The 13,518-nt window shown below is 48.2% G+C and overlaps 1 protein-coding gene across 3 annotated transcripts in view; it reads left to right on the top strand.

Moving 5' to 3' along the window:
- The first annotated feature begins 343 nt into the window (after positions 1 to 343).
- The window catches only part of LOC135373293 (protein FAM135A-like), a 171,011-nt gene continuing 157,836 nt past the window's right edge, over positions 344 to 13,518 (top strand). For all 3 annotated transcript variants that reach the window (XM_064606519.1, XM_064606518.1, XM_064606517.1), the window contains exons 1-3: positions 344 to 456; positions 529 to 632; positions 728 to 813. In XM_064606519.1, coding sequence (XP_064462589.1) covers positions 556 to 632; positions 728 to 813 — 163 coding nt within the window. In that variant the 5' untranslated portion in view covers positions 344 to 456; positions 529 to 555. The remainder of the gene's footprint in view (positions 457 to 528; positions 633 to 727; positions 814 to 13,518) is intronic.

Genomic DNA, 13,518 nt, shown 5'->3' with positions numbered 1-13,518 from the left:
AAAAGTGGACGCAAAATCCATTATATTGCTTGGTCGTCAGGGAATATCCTATTCAATCCAATCCAATCCAGTTTCCCGAAAATGCCGGCACTCAGTGAATAGAGGTCATTTATAGCTTGGATAGCCTGGGATTAATAGCGAACTGTCCACATTTTAACTTTATTTCACTAGCAACTCCTTCTTGAGTTCCTGGATGATAGCAATCTCCAGTACATGTGACATGAATTTTAACAATGTTCCTCTCCCTTTTTTAATGTTTTGCCCTTGCTGCACGCCGCGAATTTGTTACGGAATTCTCGAAGCCACCGAACAAGAATAAGAAGATGAAGAAGTAAGGGGATTAGAAGAAGTACTCTGGCGCTTGGAACAGCAAAAATGTGGTGATCGAAATGATCATTCGCTCGTCATCGGTTCAAGTTTGACGCGAAAAGTACACAAGGCGGATGCACGTGTTACGTGAGTACCTGAACATAGTTGAACATGAACGCTGTTCACTTTAATGTAATGCTTGCTCATTCCTTATTCGAGGTCTATGACAGATCGTTGAATGCTACAATGCCGGAATTTGAAGCAGTGGTCGAGTTTGTCTTGGAAATTAGCAACCTGACTTTTGTTGCGAAACAATGCAACGGGTAAGCACCTTTATGTTGATGGGACGCTACAGTCAGAGAACAATTCTACAACCAACTCTCCATGCAACGAGACAATACTAAGAAAACATTTCCAGGCACTACAACATCCACGTAACACCTGGTCTTGTTGGCCCAATCTCCGAGAAATCATCATATTTTGACGCTGCGTTGATAAAATCCGGTAAGTGAAAACTAGTATCTCAAGTAAACAGTGGCCAATGGCCCGAGGTTGGCAGGGGCCTGACAGGTACTTTGGCCAACAAAGTATAATTTGAGGTTGGCCAACGTTGGACACACCAAAGTTTGGGAACTGATTGGATGCCATGTATGGTACAAACACGTTGGCCAGATTTCTGCCAATGTACTAAGTAATTCAAGTTGTTTTCAGACAAAGTACAATGTAAAGTTTTCAAAGGTGCATAATCGCATTGTGAGGAATGCACTTGCTGTGGTTGGCAAACGACATTGACATTCAGTGAAAAAGCAAGAGCAGTGTCCCGCACTGGTCAATGGCCAGCGTACGGCAAATGTGTGGCAGTAGGTTGATTGGTCAACAAAGCAACTTTTTCGAAATATCAACCTTTTGCCAGCCAATGAATGGCAAAAGTTTGGCAACCATGTATGGTACGCATACCTTTGCCAAACTCGTACCAATCCCAAAATACATCTGATGGAAATAAAACATCTGGTTATTAGGATGCACTTGAAAGCATTAAGTGTTTCGAACGTTCGCCTGCTGCTGTGTGTGCGAAGTATTTACATGCAAAGCTTTTCAAGCAACAGAGTAAACCAAGTCGTTTTACAACTCCGCTCAGGTAATCACATTAGAGACGACAGTCTAAATTATCCTACCGCCGGCTGTGCTGTCTGAGGTTTTCCCTGGGTTTTCCGAAGACTTTCCAGACGAATGTCTGCACAGTTCCCCCTGAAGTCGGCCGAGGACGCGTACTAACCCCCCTATCTCCCACTCCTTCCTGCTGTCCTCTTTCCATCTGTCGACATCTGTACGCCGCTCAGAGCCACAGTTGCTTCGCGGCGCTAACACGAAATAAAAAAAAAGACAGTCTGAATTACAAACACAGTATTTCACATGAAAGCATGTCAGGAAAGTTGTTGGCTATTCTTGACTCTTTGCAGATGCACGGGTTAATTGCAAAGACGTATCGTCGTCACCGTTACTAACGTTTTACGCCCAGCTATGCACTTCATGAACGTCCCCCCTTCCACTGTTTGTATTTCAGTATATGTTCCATCCAGTTCGCTAATTGTGGCTACGTGGGATGATGAGGTGCCTGCCCCTCACCCACGGTGCCAGTGTGAGGCAGGTGGGGTATACGGCATTCACGCTGGCCACACAGCTAAAGACGGGTGCCAGTGCCACTGGCGTGTAAGTGCTTGTAGTGAGCCACTCACCTGGCTTCCCAGGTCAAGGAAAGTAAATGGCGCACAAATGACAACGAAACAAAACAAAAAGAAACCCGTATTTTGCGTGAGGATTCAAACCTGCCATTGCTCAAACGTCGCCATGCCAGTACTGGACAGCTGTTTCGGCCTTGTTGGGAAACAGCTGTCCAGTACTGGCATGGCGACGTTTGATTTACAAACATATGCTATACGTACAGCTAAAGAGCTCTGGCCACTTTTTTTCCTTTCATACTTCACTGGCTTTGCACTGGGCTTTCAGTGAGTGAGTTATCTCACCTTGACGGGAGGAATCACGTGTTACGCGACCTTCTCATGCCATACACTCAAACGTTGCCTGCCTGCGTACTGTTGATGAGGCCCAACAAGGCCGAAACAGCTGTCCAGTACTGGCATGGCGCCGTTTCAGTTACAAACACATATATATATATATATACAAAGTGAAAATAGCCGAAGCTCTGTAGCTGCACGTTGAGCATATGTTTACAGTTTGATCGTGCACTCCCAGCCAAGGACAGCTGTTTCGCTCTACTTGGAGCTCGTAAGCCTGGCGTAGGGAAGTGACACGATCTTGGGTCGGCGCTAACAGTGCGTCTCGGCGAGACGTCAATGTTCCACGGTGACGGCGGCACCTGCTGAGGCCGCAGTGCAAGCCAGCAAGTACATATACAAAGTGAAAATAGCCGATCCTCTGTAGCTGCACGTTGAGCATATGTTTACAATTTGATCGTGCACTCCCAGCCAAGGACAGCTGTTTCGCTCTACTTGGAGCTCGTCAGCCTGGCGTAGGGAAGTGACACGATCTTGGGTTGGCGCTAACAGTGCGTCTCGGCGAGACGTCAATGTTCCACGGTGACGGCGCCGCCTGCGGAGGCCGCAGTGCAAGCCAGCAAGTACATATACAAAGTGAAAATAGCCGATCCTCTGTAGCTGCACGTTGAGCATATGTTTACAATTTGATCGTGCCCTCCCAGCCAAGGACAGCTGTTTCGCTCAACTTGGAGCTCGTCAGCCTGGCGTAGGGAAGTGACACGATCTTGGGTGGGCGCTAACAGTGCGTATCGGCGAGACGTCAATGTTCCACGGTGACGGCGCCACCTGCGGAGGCCGCAGTGCAAGCCAGCAAGTACATATACAAAGTGAAAATTGCCGATCCTCTGTAGCTGCACGTTGAGCATATGTTTACAATTTGATCGTGCCCTCCCAGCCAAGGACAGCTGTTTCGCTCTACTTGGAGCTCGTCAGCCTGGCGTAGGGAAGTGACACGATCTTGGGTGGGCGGTAACAGTGCGTCTCGGCGAGACGTCAATGTTCCACGGTGACGGCGCCACCTGCGGAGGCCGCAGTGCAAGCCAGCAAGTACATATACAAAGTGAAAATTGCCGATCCTCTGTAGCTGCACGTTGAGCATATGTTTACAATTTGATCGTGCCCTCCCAGCCAAGGACAGCTGTTTCGCTCTACTTGGAGCTCGTCAGCCTGGCGTAGGGAAGTGACACGATCTTGGGTGGGCGCTAACAGTGCGTCTCGGCGAGACGTCAATGTTCCACGGTGACGGCGCCACCTGCGGAGGCCGCAGTGCAAGCCAGCAAGTACATATACAAAGTGAAAATTGCCGATCCTCTGTAGCTGCACGTTGAGCATATGTTTACAATTTGATCGTGCCCTCCCAGCCAAGGACAGCTGTTTCGCTCTACTTGGAGCTCGTCAGCCTGGCGTAGGGAAGTGACACGATCTTTGAGTGGCCGCTAACAGTGCGTCTCGGCGAGACGTCAATGTTCCACGGTGACGGCGCCACCTGCGGAGGCCGCAGTACAAGCCAGCAAGTACATATACAAAGTGAAAATTGCCGATCCTCTGTAGCTGCACGTTGAGCATATGTTTACAATTTGATCGTGCCCTCCCAGCCAAGGACAGCTGTTTCGCTCTACTTGGAGCTCGTCAGCCTGGCGTAGGGAAGTGACACGATCTTGGGTGGGCGCTAACAGTGCGTCTCGGCGAGACGTCAATGTTCCACGGTGACGGCGCCACCTGCGGAGGCCGCAGTGCAAGCCAGCAAGTACATATACAAAGTGAAAATTGCCGATCCTCTGTAGCTGCACGTTGAGCATATGTTTACAATTTGATCGTGCCCTCCCAGCCAAGGACAGCTGTTTCGCTCTACTTGGAGCTCGTCAGCCTGGCGTAGGGAAGTGACACGATCTTGGGTGGGCGCTAACAGTGCGTCTCGGCGAGACGTCAATGTTCCACGGTGACGGCGCCACCTGCGGAGGCCGCAGTGCAAGCCAGCAAGTACATATACAAAGTGAAAATTGCCGATCCTCTGTAGCTGCACGTTGAGCATATGTTTACAATTTGATCGTGCCCTCCCAGCCAAGGACAGCTGTTTCGCTCTACTTGGAGCTCGTCAGCCTGGCGTAGGGAAGTGACACGATCTTGGGTGGGCGCTAACAGTGCGTCTCGGCGAGACGTCAATGTTCCACGGTGACGGCGCCACCTGCGGAGGCCGCAGTGCAAGCCAGCAAGTACATATACAAAGTGAAAATTGCCGATCCTCTGTAGCTGCACGTTGAGCATATGTTTACAATTTGATCGTGCCCTCCCAGCCAAGGACAGCTGTTTCGCTCTACTTGAAGCTCGTCAGCCTGGCGTAGGGAAGTGACACGATCTTGGGTGGGCGCTAACAGTGCGTCTCGGCGAGACGTCAATGTTCCACGGTGACGGCGCCACCTGTGGAGGCCGCAGTGCAAGCCAGCAAGTACATATACAAAGTGAAAATAGCCGATCCTCTGTAGCTGCGCGTTGAGCATATGTTTACAATTTGATCGTGCACTCCCAGCCAAGGGCTGCTGTTTCGCTCAACTTGGAGCTCGTCAGCCCTGCGTAGGGAAGTGACACGATCTTGGGTCGGCGCTAACAGTGCGTCTCAGCGAGACGTCAATGTTCCACGGTGACGGCGCCACCTGTGGAGGCCGCAGTGCAAGCCAGCAAGTACATATACAAAGTGAAAATTGCCGATCCTCTGTAGCTGCACGTTGAGCATATGTTTACAATTTGATCGTGCCCTCCCAGCCAAGGACAGCTGTTCTGCTCTACTTGGAGCTCGTCAGCCTTGCGTAGGGAAGTGACACGATCTTGGGTGGGCGCTAACAGTGCGTCTCGGCGAGACGTCAATGTTCCACGGTGACGGCGCCACCTGTGGAGGCCGCAGTGCAAGCCAGCAAGTACATATACAAAGTGAAAATAGCCGATCCTCTGTAGCTGCGCGTTGAGCATATGTTTACAACTGGATCGTGCACTCCCAGCCAAGGACTGCTGTTTCGCTCAACTTGGAGCTCGTCAGCCCTGCGTAGGGAAGTGACACGATCTTGGGTCGGCGCTAACAGTGCGTCTCGGCGAGACGTCAATGTTCCACGGTGACGGCGCCACCTGTGGAGGCCGCAGTGCAAGCCAGCAAGTACATATACAAAGTGAAAATTGCCGATCCTCTGTAGCTGCACGTTGAGCATATGTTTACAATTTGATCGTGCCCTCCCAGCCAAGGACAGCTGTTTCGCTCTACTTGGAGCTCGTCAGCCTGGCGTAGGGAAGTGACACGATCTTGGGTGGGCGCTAACAGTGCGTCTCGGCGAGACGTCAATGTTCCACGGTGACGGCGCCACCTGTGGAGGCCGCAGTGCAAGCCAGCAAGTACATATACAAAGTGAAAATGGCCGATCCTCTGTAGCTGCGCGTTGAGCATATGTTTACAATTTGATCGTGCCCTCCCAGCCAAGGACAGCTGTTTCGCTCTACTTGGAGCTCGTCAGCCTGGCGTAGGGAAGTGACACGATCTTTGGGTGGCCGCTAACAGTGCGTCTCGGCGAGACGTCAATGTTCCACGGTGACGGCGCCACCTGCGGAGGCCGCAGTGCAAGCCAGCAAGTACATATACAAAGTGAAAATTGCCGATCCTCTGTAGCTGCACGTTGAGCATATGTTTACAATTTGATCGTGCCCTCCCAGCCAAGGACAGCTGTTTCGCTCTACTTGGAGCTCGTCAGCCTGGCGTAGGGAAGTGACACGATCTTGGGTGGGCGCTAACAGTGCGTCTCGGCGAGACGTCAATGTTCCACGGTGACGGCGCCACCTGCGGAGGCCGCAGTGCAAGCCAGCAAGTACATATACAAAGTGAAAATTGCCGATCCTCTGTAGCTGCACGTTGAGCATATGTTTACAATTTGATCGTGCCCTCCCAGCCAAGGACAGCTGTTTCGCTCTACTTGGAGCTCGTCAGCCTGGCGTAGGGAAGTGACACGATCTTGGGTGGGCGCTAACAGTGCGTCTCGGCGAGACGTCAATGTTCCACGGTGACGGCGCCACCTGCGGAGGCCGCAGTGCAAGCCAGCAAGTACATATACAAAGTGAAAATTGCCGATCCTCTGTAGCTGCACGTTGAGCATATGTTTACAATTTGATCGTGCCCTCCCAGCCAAGGACAGCTGTTTCGCTCTACTTGGAGCTCGTCAGCCTGGCGTAGGGAAGTGACACGATCTTGGGTGGGCGCTAACAGTGCGTCTCGGCGAGACGTCAATGTTCCACGGTGACGGCGCCACCTGTGGAGGCCGCAGTGCAAGCCAGCAAGTACATATACAAAGTGAAAATAGCCGATCCTCTGTAGCTGCGCGTTGAGCATATGTTTACAATTTGATCGTGCACTCCCAGCCAAGGGCTGCTGTTTCGCTCAACTTGGAGCTCGTCAGCCCTGCGTAGGGAAGTGACACGATCTTGGGTCGGCGCTAACAGTGCGTCTCAGCGAGACGTCAATGTTCCACGGTGACGGCGCCACCTGTGGAGGCCGCAGTGCAAGCCAGCAAGTACATATACAAAGTGAAAATTGCCGATCCTCTGTAGCTGCACGTTGAGCATATGTTTACAATTTGATCGTGCCCTCCCAGCCAAGGACAGCTGTTTCGCTCTACTTGGAGCTCGTCAGCCTTGCGTAGGGAAGTGACACGATCTTGGGTGGGCGCTAACAGTGCGTCTCGGCGAGACGTCAATGTTCCACGGTGACGGCGCCACCTGTGGAGGCCGCAGTGCAAGCCAGCAAGTACATATACAAAATGAAAATAGCCGATCCTCTGTAGCTGCGCGTTGAGCATATGTTTACAACTGGATCGTGCACTCCCAGCCAAGGACTGCTGTTTCGCTCAACTTGGAGCTCGTCAGCCCTGCGTAGGGAAGTGACACGATCTTGGGTCGGCGCTAACAGTGCGTCTCGGCGAGACGTCAATGTTCCACGGTGACGGCGCCACCTGTGGAGGCCGCAGTGCAAGCCAGCAAGTACATATACAAAGTGAAAATTGCCGATCCTCTGTAGCTGCACGTTGAGCATATGTTTACAATTTGATCGTGCCCTCCCAGCCAAGGACAGCTGTTTCGCTCTACTTGGAGCTCGTCAGCCTGGCGTAGGGAAGTGACACGATCTTGGGTGGGCGCTAACAGTGCGTCTCGGCGAGTCGTCAATGTTCCACGGTGACGGCGCCACCTGTGGAGGCCGCAGTGCAAGCCAGCAAGTACATATACAAAGTGAAAATGGCCGATCCTCTGTAGCTGCGCGTTGAGCATATGTTTACAATTTGATCGTGCACTCCCAGCCAAGGACTGCTGTTTCGCTCAACTTGGAGCTCGTCAGCCCTGCGTAGGGAAGTGACACGACCTTGGGTGGGCGCTAACAGTGCGTCTCGTCGAGACGTCAATGTTTCACGGTGACGGCGCCACCTGCGGAGGCCGCAGTGCAAGCCAGCAAGTACATATACAAAGTGAAAATAGCCGATCCTCTGTAGCTGCGCGTTGAGCATATGTTTACAATTTGATCGTGCACTCCCAGCCAAGGACAGCTGTGTCGCTCTACTTGGAGCTCGTCGGCCTGGCGTAGGAAAGTGACACGATCTTGGGTGGGCGCTAACAGTGCGTCTCGGCGAGACATCAATGTTCCACGGTGACGGCGCCATCTGCGGGGGCCGCAGTGCAAGCCAGCAAGTACATATACAAAGTGAAAATAGCCGATCCTCTGTAGCTGCACGTTGAGCATATGTTTACAATTTGATCGTGCACTCCCAGCCAACGACAGCTGTTTCGCTCTACTTGGAGCTCGTCAGCCTGGCGTAGGGAAGTGACACGATCTTGGGTGGGCGCTAACAGTGCGTCTCGGCGAGACGTCAATGTTCCACGGTGACGGCGCCACCTGTGGAGGCCGCAGTGCAAGCCAGCAAGTACATATACAAAGTGAAAATAGCCGATCCTCTGTAGCTGCGCGTTGAGCATATGTTTACAATTTGATCGTGCACTCCCAGCCAAGGACTGCTGTTTCGCTCAACTTGGAGCTCGTCAGCCCTGCGTAGGGAAGTGACACGACCTTGGGTGGGCGCTAACAGTGCGTCTCGTCGAGACGTCAATGTTTCACGGTGACGGCGCCACCTGCGGAGGCCGCAGTGCAAGCCAGCAAGTACATATACAAAGTGAAAATAGCCGATCCTCTGTAGCTGCGCGTTGAGCATATGTTTACAATTTGATCGTGCACTCCCAGCCAAGGACAGCTGTTTCGCTCTACTTGGAGCTCGTCAGCCTGGCGTAGGAAAGTGACACGATCTTGGGTGGGCGCTAACAGTGCGTCTCGGCGAGACATCAATGTTCCACGGTGACGGCGCCATCTGCGGGGGCCGCAGTGCAAGCCAGCAAGTACATATACAAAGTGAAAATAGCCGATCCTCTGTAGCTGCACGTTGAGCATATGTTTACAATTTGATCGTGCACTCCCAGCCAACGACAGCTGTTTCGCTCTACTTGGAGCTCGTCAGCCTGGCGTAGGGAAGTGACACGATCTTGGGTCGGCGCTAACAGTGCGTCTCGGCGTGACGTCAACGTTCCACGGTGAAGGCGAAACCTGCGGGGGCCGCAGTGCAAGCCAGCAAGTACATATACATACTGACCTTCACTTTTATGGGCTGGAGCGATATGATACGTGATATGCCACGGCGAAGTTCTCGAAAATGCGACGGTGCTACGCTGTTAGAACAATTCATCGGAGCATTCAAGTGTTACCTGTTCTAAGCTTCCAAAAGACCAAGCAGTGCGAAGCTCTTGGCTGACACCGACAGCGCTGCCTGCTAAGTTCCACTCCAAGAATTTCGTCCACGAATGTTATCATAGACTCCAGAGGCAATTTGGAATCTCGGCGCGAAATCGTCTGATGAAAATCTGATGTGTCCGACACACAAATTTTGAACGTACCACGGAGGATCAAGGCACAAAACGAGAGCAAAAAAGTAAGTCGAGGTTCAGATATAAAAATAGCAAGCTTCATGAATCGATTGTGCAGCTGTCCTAGTGCGCTTACTCTGATACAACACAGCATGATTAACAACCATGATTAACAACACAGCAGTATTGATAATAATAACTTCTGAAATACCACAGTCGCATGCTGAAGGCGGAAATGAAGCAGGATCTGGCTTGCATCTGGTGCATGAAGAAATTGCTGACCCGTTAGTCTACCTGCCACCAACAGGTATGACAATGTGATGTTAGAATTTGAGTATTCACCTATGTTCCACTCTTCATGTGCGCTCTCATGCAGACATCTTGACACCACTCTTAAATCTGCCCTCAACGTTACAACCTGTGCTTTCAGGGTGGAAAACAAAGGTCGCCATTCCGATTAGCTGCTATCTCCCAGTTCAAGCACTTTTGCTGTCTCGAGACTGGTTCCTGTGGATGGGGTGGTACAAGCTTCACTGTCTGATATAGAAGGTACGTTACAGTAGTTCAGTTAATTTGTCTTTCGCACATTTTTGTTACTGTTAGCTGGATTACTGTTGGACATAGAATCCTTTCTGACACGCAGAAGGTGATGTCGTCTCTGATATCGTTTTAGAATTTTCACTGTCATCAACGTCCATTGAGGAAGGTGCCTTTACTATCTGTGAATTTCTGATTGAAGAATAGCCCAGAATTCATGTTAACATTCTCTACCCTTATTAATTCACTGTCTGTGTTCTGAAAGCTAAGAAAAATGGGAACTATTTATTTGTCGCAACTTCACACTGGATGTGGTACTGGATTGGCATGTAAGCTAAAATACCTGGATTTTACAATACTTGTGTTGAACTTGGTGCATTACTGTGGGCAATCCCACATTCATTCCATTTTTAGTGGGTCCAGTGCACAAATACTGTGTGTATACTGCGTACATGCTGTTCGATAGGCAGAAATACCTGAGCAGTGCTGTGTAGTCTTTTTATCCGAAGTCCATAATCTTACTGCAAAGTGACAGTACGTAGAACAGCAATGTGCAGGTGTGCTGCGATAGAGATTCACAACAGAAATAAGGCTGTTGAGAGCATCTAAATTTGAATGAGACGAGTCTTTCGTGCACAAGGCTGCTCTTGTTAATGTCTAACATGAAGTTACAAAATCCTAGAATATATAAAACATGTTGTAAGGTAGAGAGCGAGGGTTGGTACTGACATAAAAATACATATACAACCATATATAATAAAATAAAAAGGGGGTACAACTCCATCAGTTTCATGCCGGCAATGGATGAGTTGACAAGACACTGCAACACCGTTTCCCTGAATGTGTTGCCTGTGAATGCCTTTTGTGCCAAATACTTACCTGGCCGCCGTGGTCATTCATGTATTATGCTACAACATCCCTTGTCTGTTTGAAACTGATGGCGTCGTACCCTCTTTTATTTTATTATACTATGTTTGTATTTTTATTTGTATATTTGTACCAACCGTCGCTCCACTTGTTCGCTACCTTACAACATGTCTTATATTCTGGAATTTTGTAACTTGATGTTAGACCTCAAGAAGTACAGCCTTCTGTGCGAAAGTCTCCTTTCTATTGTGCACAATCATTTTAAAGTAAACATGACTATCCATTTCTTGTCCTTTTTTTTTCTGCAGTGGTGAGCAACCGTAAGGACACATGCAAGAAAGGGAGTCTCTTTAGGATGACAAACCCTCATCACCTCATGAGGATACAGTGGTTGACGAATGATTCATGTTCTCAAGCACATGAAAACTTAACATGTACAACAAATAATACATAATTCATGTAATTCATTCATTCATAAAACAAACAAATAATTCATGAAAAAGTCATTCAGTGCTAGCACCAGGGATTGAACTTGGACCGTCCTGCTACCAGTCAGAGATGTTACATTTCAGGCACTCATTGACTTCTGGTGAATTACTTGTTGACTTTGTCCTAAGGTGGAGCTCGCCACCGCTCATTTGCCTGTCTGTTAATGTTGTGGCGTGTGTTGCGTTTTTCTCTTTGTGTGTTCCAGACTCAGAACGGTTACTTTAGATCAGGTCAGGTACGTTTCATTTAGACATGGCAAACAGAAAGTGGTGTTTCTCAACACAACTTAGCAGTGGCCTTCATGCATTACTGCTGCGGCCATTAAGCGTGAATGGAAAGCTGCACATTATGTTCACTCTACTTTTATCGTGTGCTATGTAATCTTATTCAAGTTCTGTCAAACGAGCGTCTAATGCTATGAAAAAACTCAGTACACTCTTTAAGTGGGATGAATGGTACCGCATGAATGCAGGAAGGAAACTGTCATGTTATGGAAAGTGTTTATGTATTGTACATTTAACTACTAATTTTATTTCTTAGCTTTCGCCGGCGTATCGTGTCAAGCCAGGTTTTATTAATGTGGAACATGTTCTTCTTAGTACCCAGAGCAGCTGATACACAGTGAGATCACAGCCCGTGTGTAGCCCACCGCAGCCCTTGGTATTCCTCCCTGATGGCTACACATGTCAGGGATAGGTTTCAGAACCGGCAGTTCTAGCCAAGCGATAATTGTTTTTCAGGGGACCATCACGCTGGCAGATGAAACATGTGGTTTAAATTATTTGCAGGACAGGAATTGCGTAGCTTCACACAAATATTACTACTACGACGAAAGAGTGGTTTCAGATCTAGCTTTTTTGTGTTTCTGACATTATCGCACAAGATGTAGTATCCGCTATGATCCTTTATATGGGGGTATGTACAGTGCAATCAACAGATATGCTATTTACAAATCTGTGTTTCCTACTGTGTTCAAACGGGGTAGTTTGTATCTGAGAGCCATAGTGAAACACAGGTAGCCAAGGACAGACATTTGATGCCCTCAAGAAACATGGCAACACATTGCAGGGACTCTGGATGCTGCCTAAATTTCCAGAACACAGAGCTCAATGCAGCGTTTAAACAACAAGTGGTTAGAGAAATCCAAGACAGTTGCATGTGTAAGCAGTCCGCTGTTGGATTTGCTTCTGTCCGAGGTACGTTATCTCAAAGGGGACGCACGGGCACACTCAGAATGATACTAGGACTGCCTGTGAAATAGAATGAGGAGAGGGGGGAAAGATATATAACCGTTTGTTCTTGTCTGTTATTCTGTTGGTTAAATTGTCATTTCCTTAGCAGCATATATGTGTATGTTCCAGAGTCTGCTAATAAACATATCAGTGGAGAGATAGCAGTTACATTGTAGATGTCTCATCCTGCCCTTTGCTGCTTGTGTTTCACTATGGCCATGTTTGCTATTGCAAAAAAAATAAAATAATAATCGCCATAGAAAAACACGAAAAGAGCGACCTGGAAAGCTGCCTGTTCTCGTGCTCACATGGAGGCAATGCAATGAAGTAACATGTTCCATTCATGAACTGTACGTAGTAGTACATATCACAATGGCAACCGATTATTCAGATTTTTCTTGAGCTACTTCGTCTTTTAGAGCTTTGATTGCCTAGCCTATTATTGGAGCTTTATGTGATTCCCCTCTTGAGATACTTTAAGATTGCTGATGCTGTGCAGTTTGTTAATTTTGAAACTGTACTGTGCCGAGGTACAAAAAGAGAATTGTCATATCTGCATTTTAGTACATAGGAATAATTTGTGAGTACTTTCCTTGATGACATTAATATTTGCACCAGGTCACAATATTGTTGATTGATGGAAAACGTAAATAAATATATTTATTTGCTTGCAAAACAATGCACAAATGTCATCTTTTGTAGTGAGACATTCCCTGTTCACTAGACATAAATGTGGAAAAGTTAAAGCTGCACAATGATGGTAGAGTCTAGCATTGTTTTTTGCCACTTCACATATATTCACTGTTATTCGTCTGCACATGTAGGACTAGGAAGGTACAGCATGCCCATAAAAAGTAATTTCGTATGCAGCCACACATGTGGTTCAGAAGATGAGATAGATAATAGATGTAAAAGCATATATAATTGTGCTTCAGGTGCAATGTGTATGCTAACGGATTGCTTCCATGAAGCCTTTTTATTTTTATAAATTATTTTTATAAATTTTATTTTTTATTTTATATGAATTTTATGTTACTTATTATATACTTCTTTTTATAAATTTTATAAATTCAAAACTCAAGTTGCACGGCCCCTGT

The sequence above is a fragment of the Ornithodoros turicata genome, unplaced genomic scaffold (genome assembly GCF_037126465.1).
Source record: "Ornithodoros turicata isolate Travis unplaced genomic scaffold, ASM3712646v1 Chromosome23, whole genome shotgun sequence".
Taxonomy (NCBI): domain Eukaryota; kingdom Metazoa; phylum Arthropoda; class Arachnida; order Ixodida; family Argasidae; genus Ornithodoros; species Ornithodoros turicata.
The sequence above is the reverse complement of the archived record's forward strand: the minus strand, read 5'-3'. Positions and strand labels throughout refer to the sequence as shown.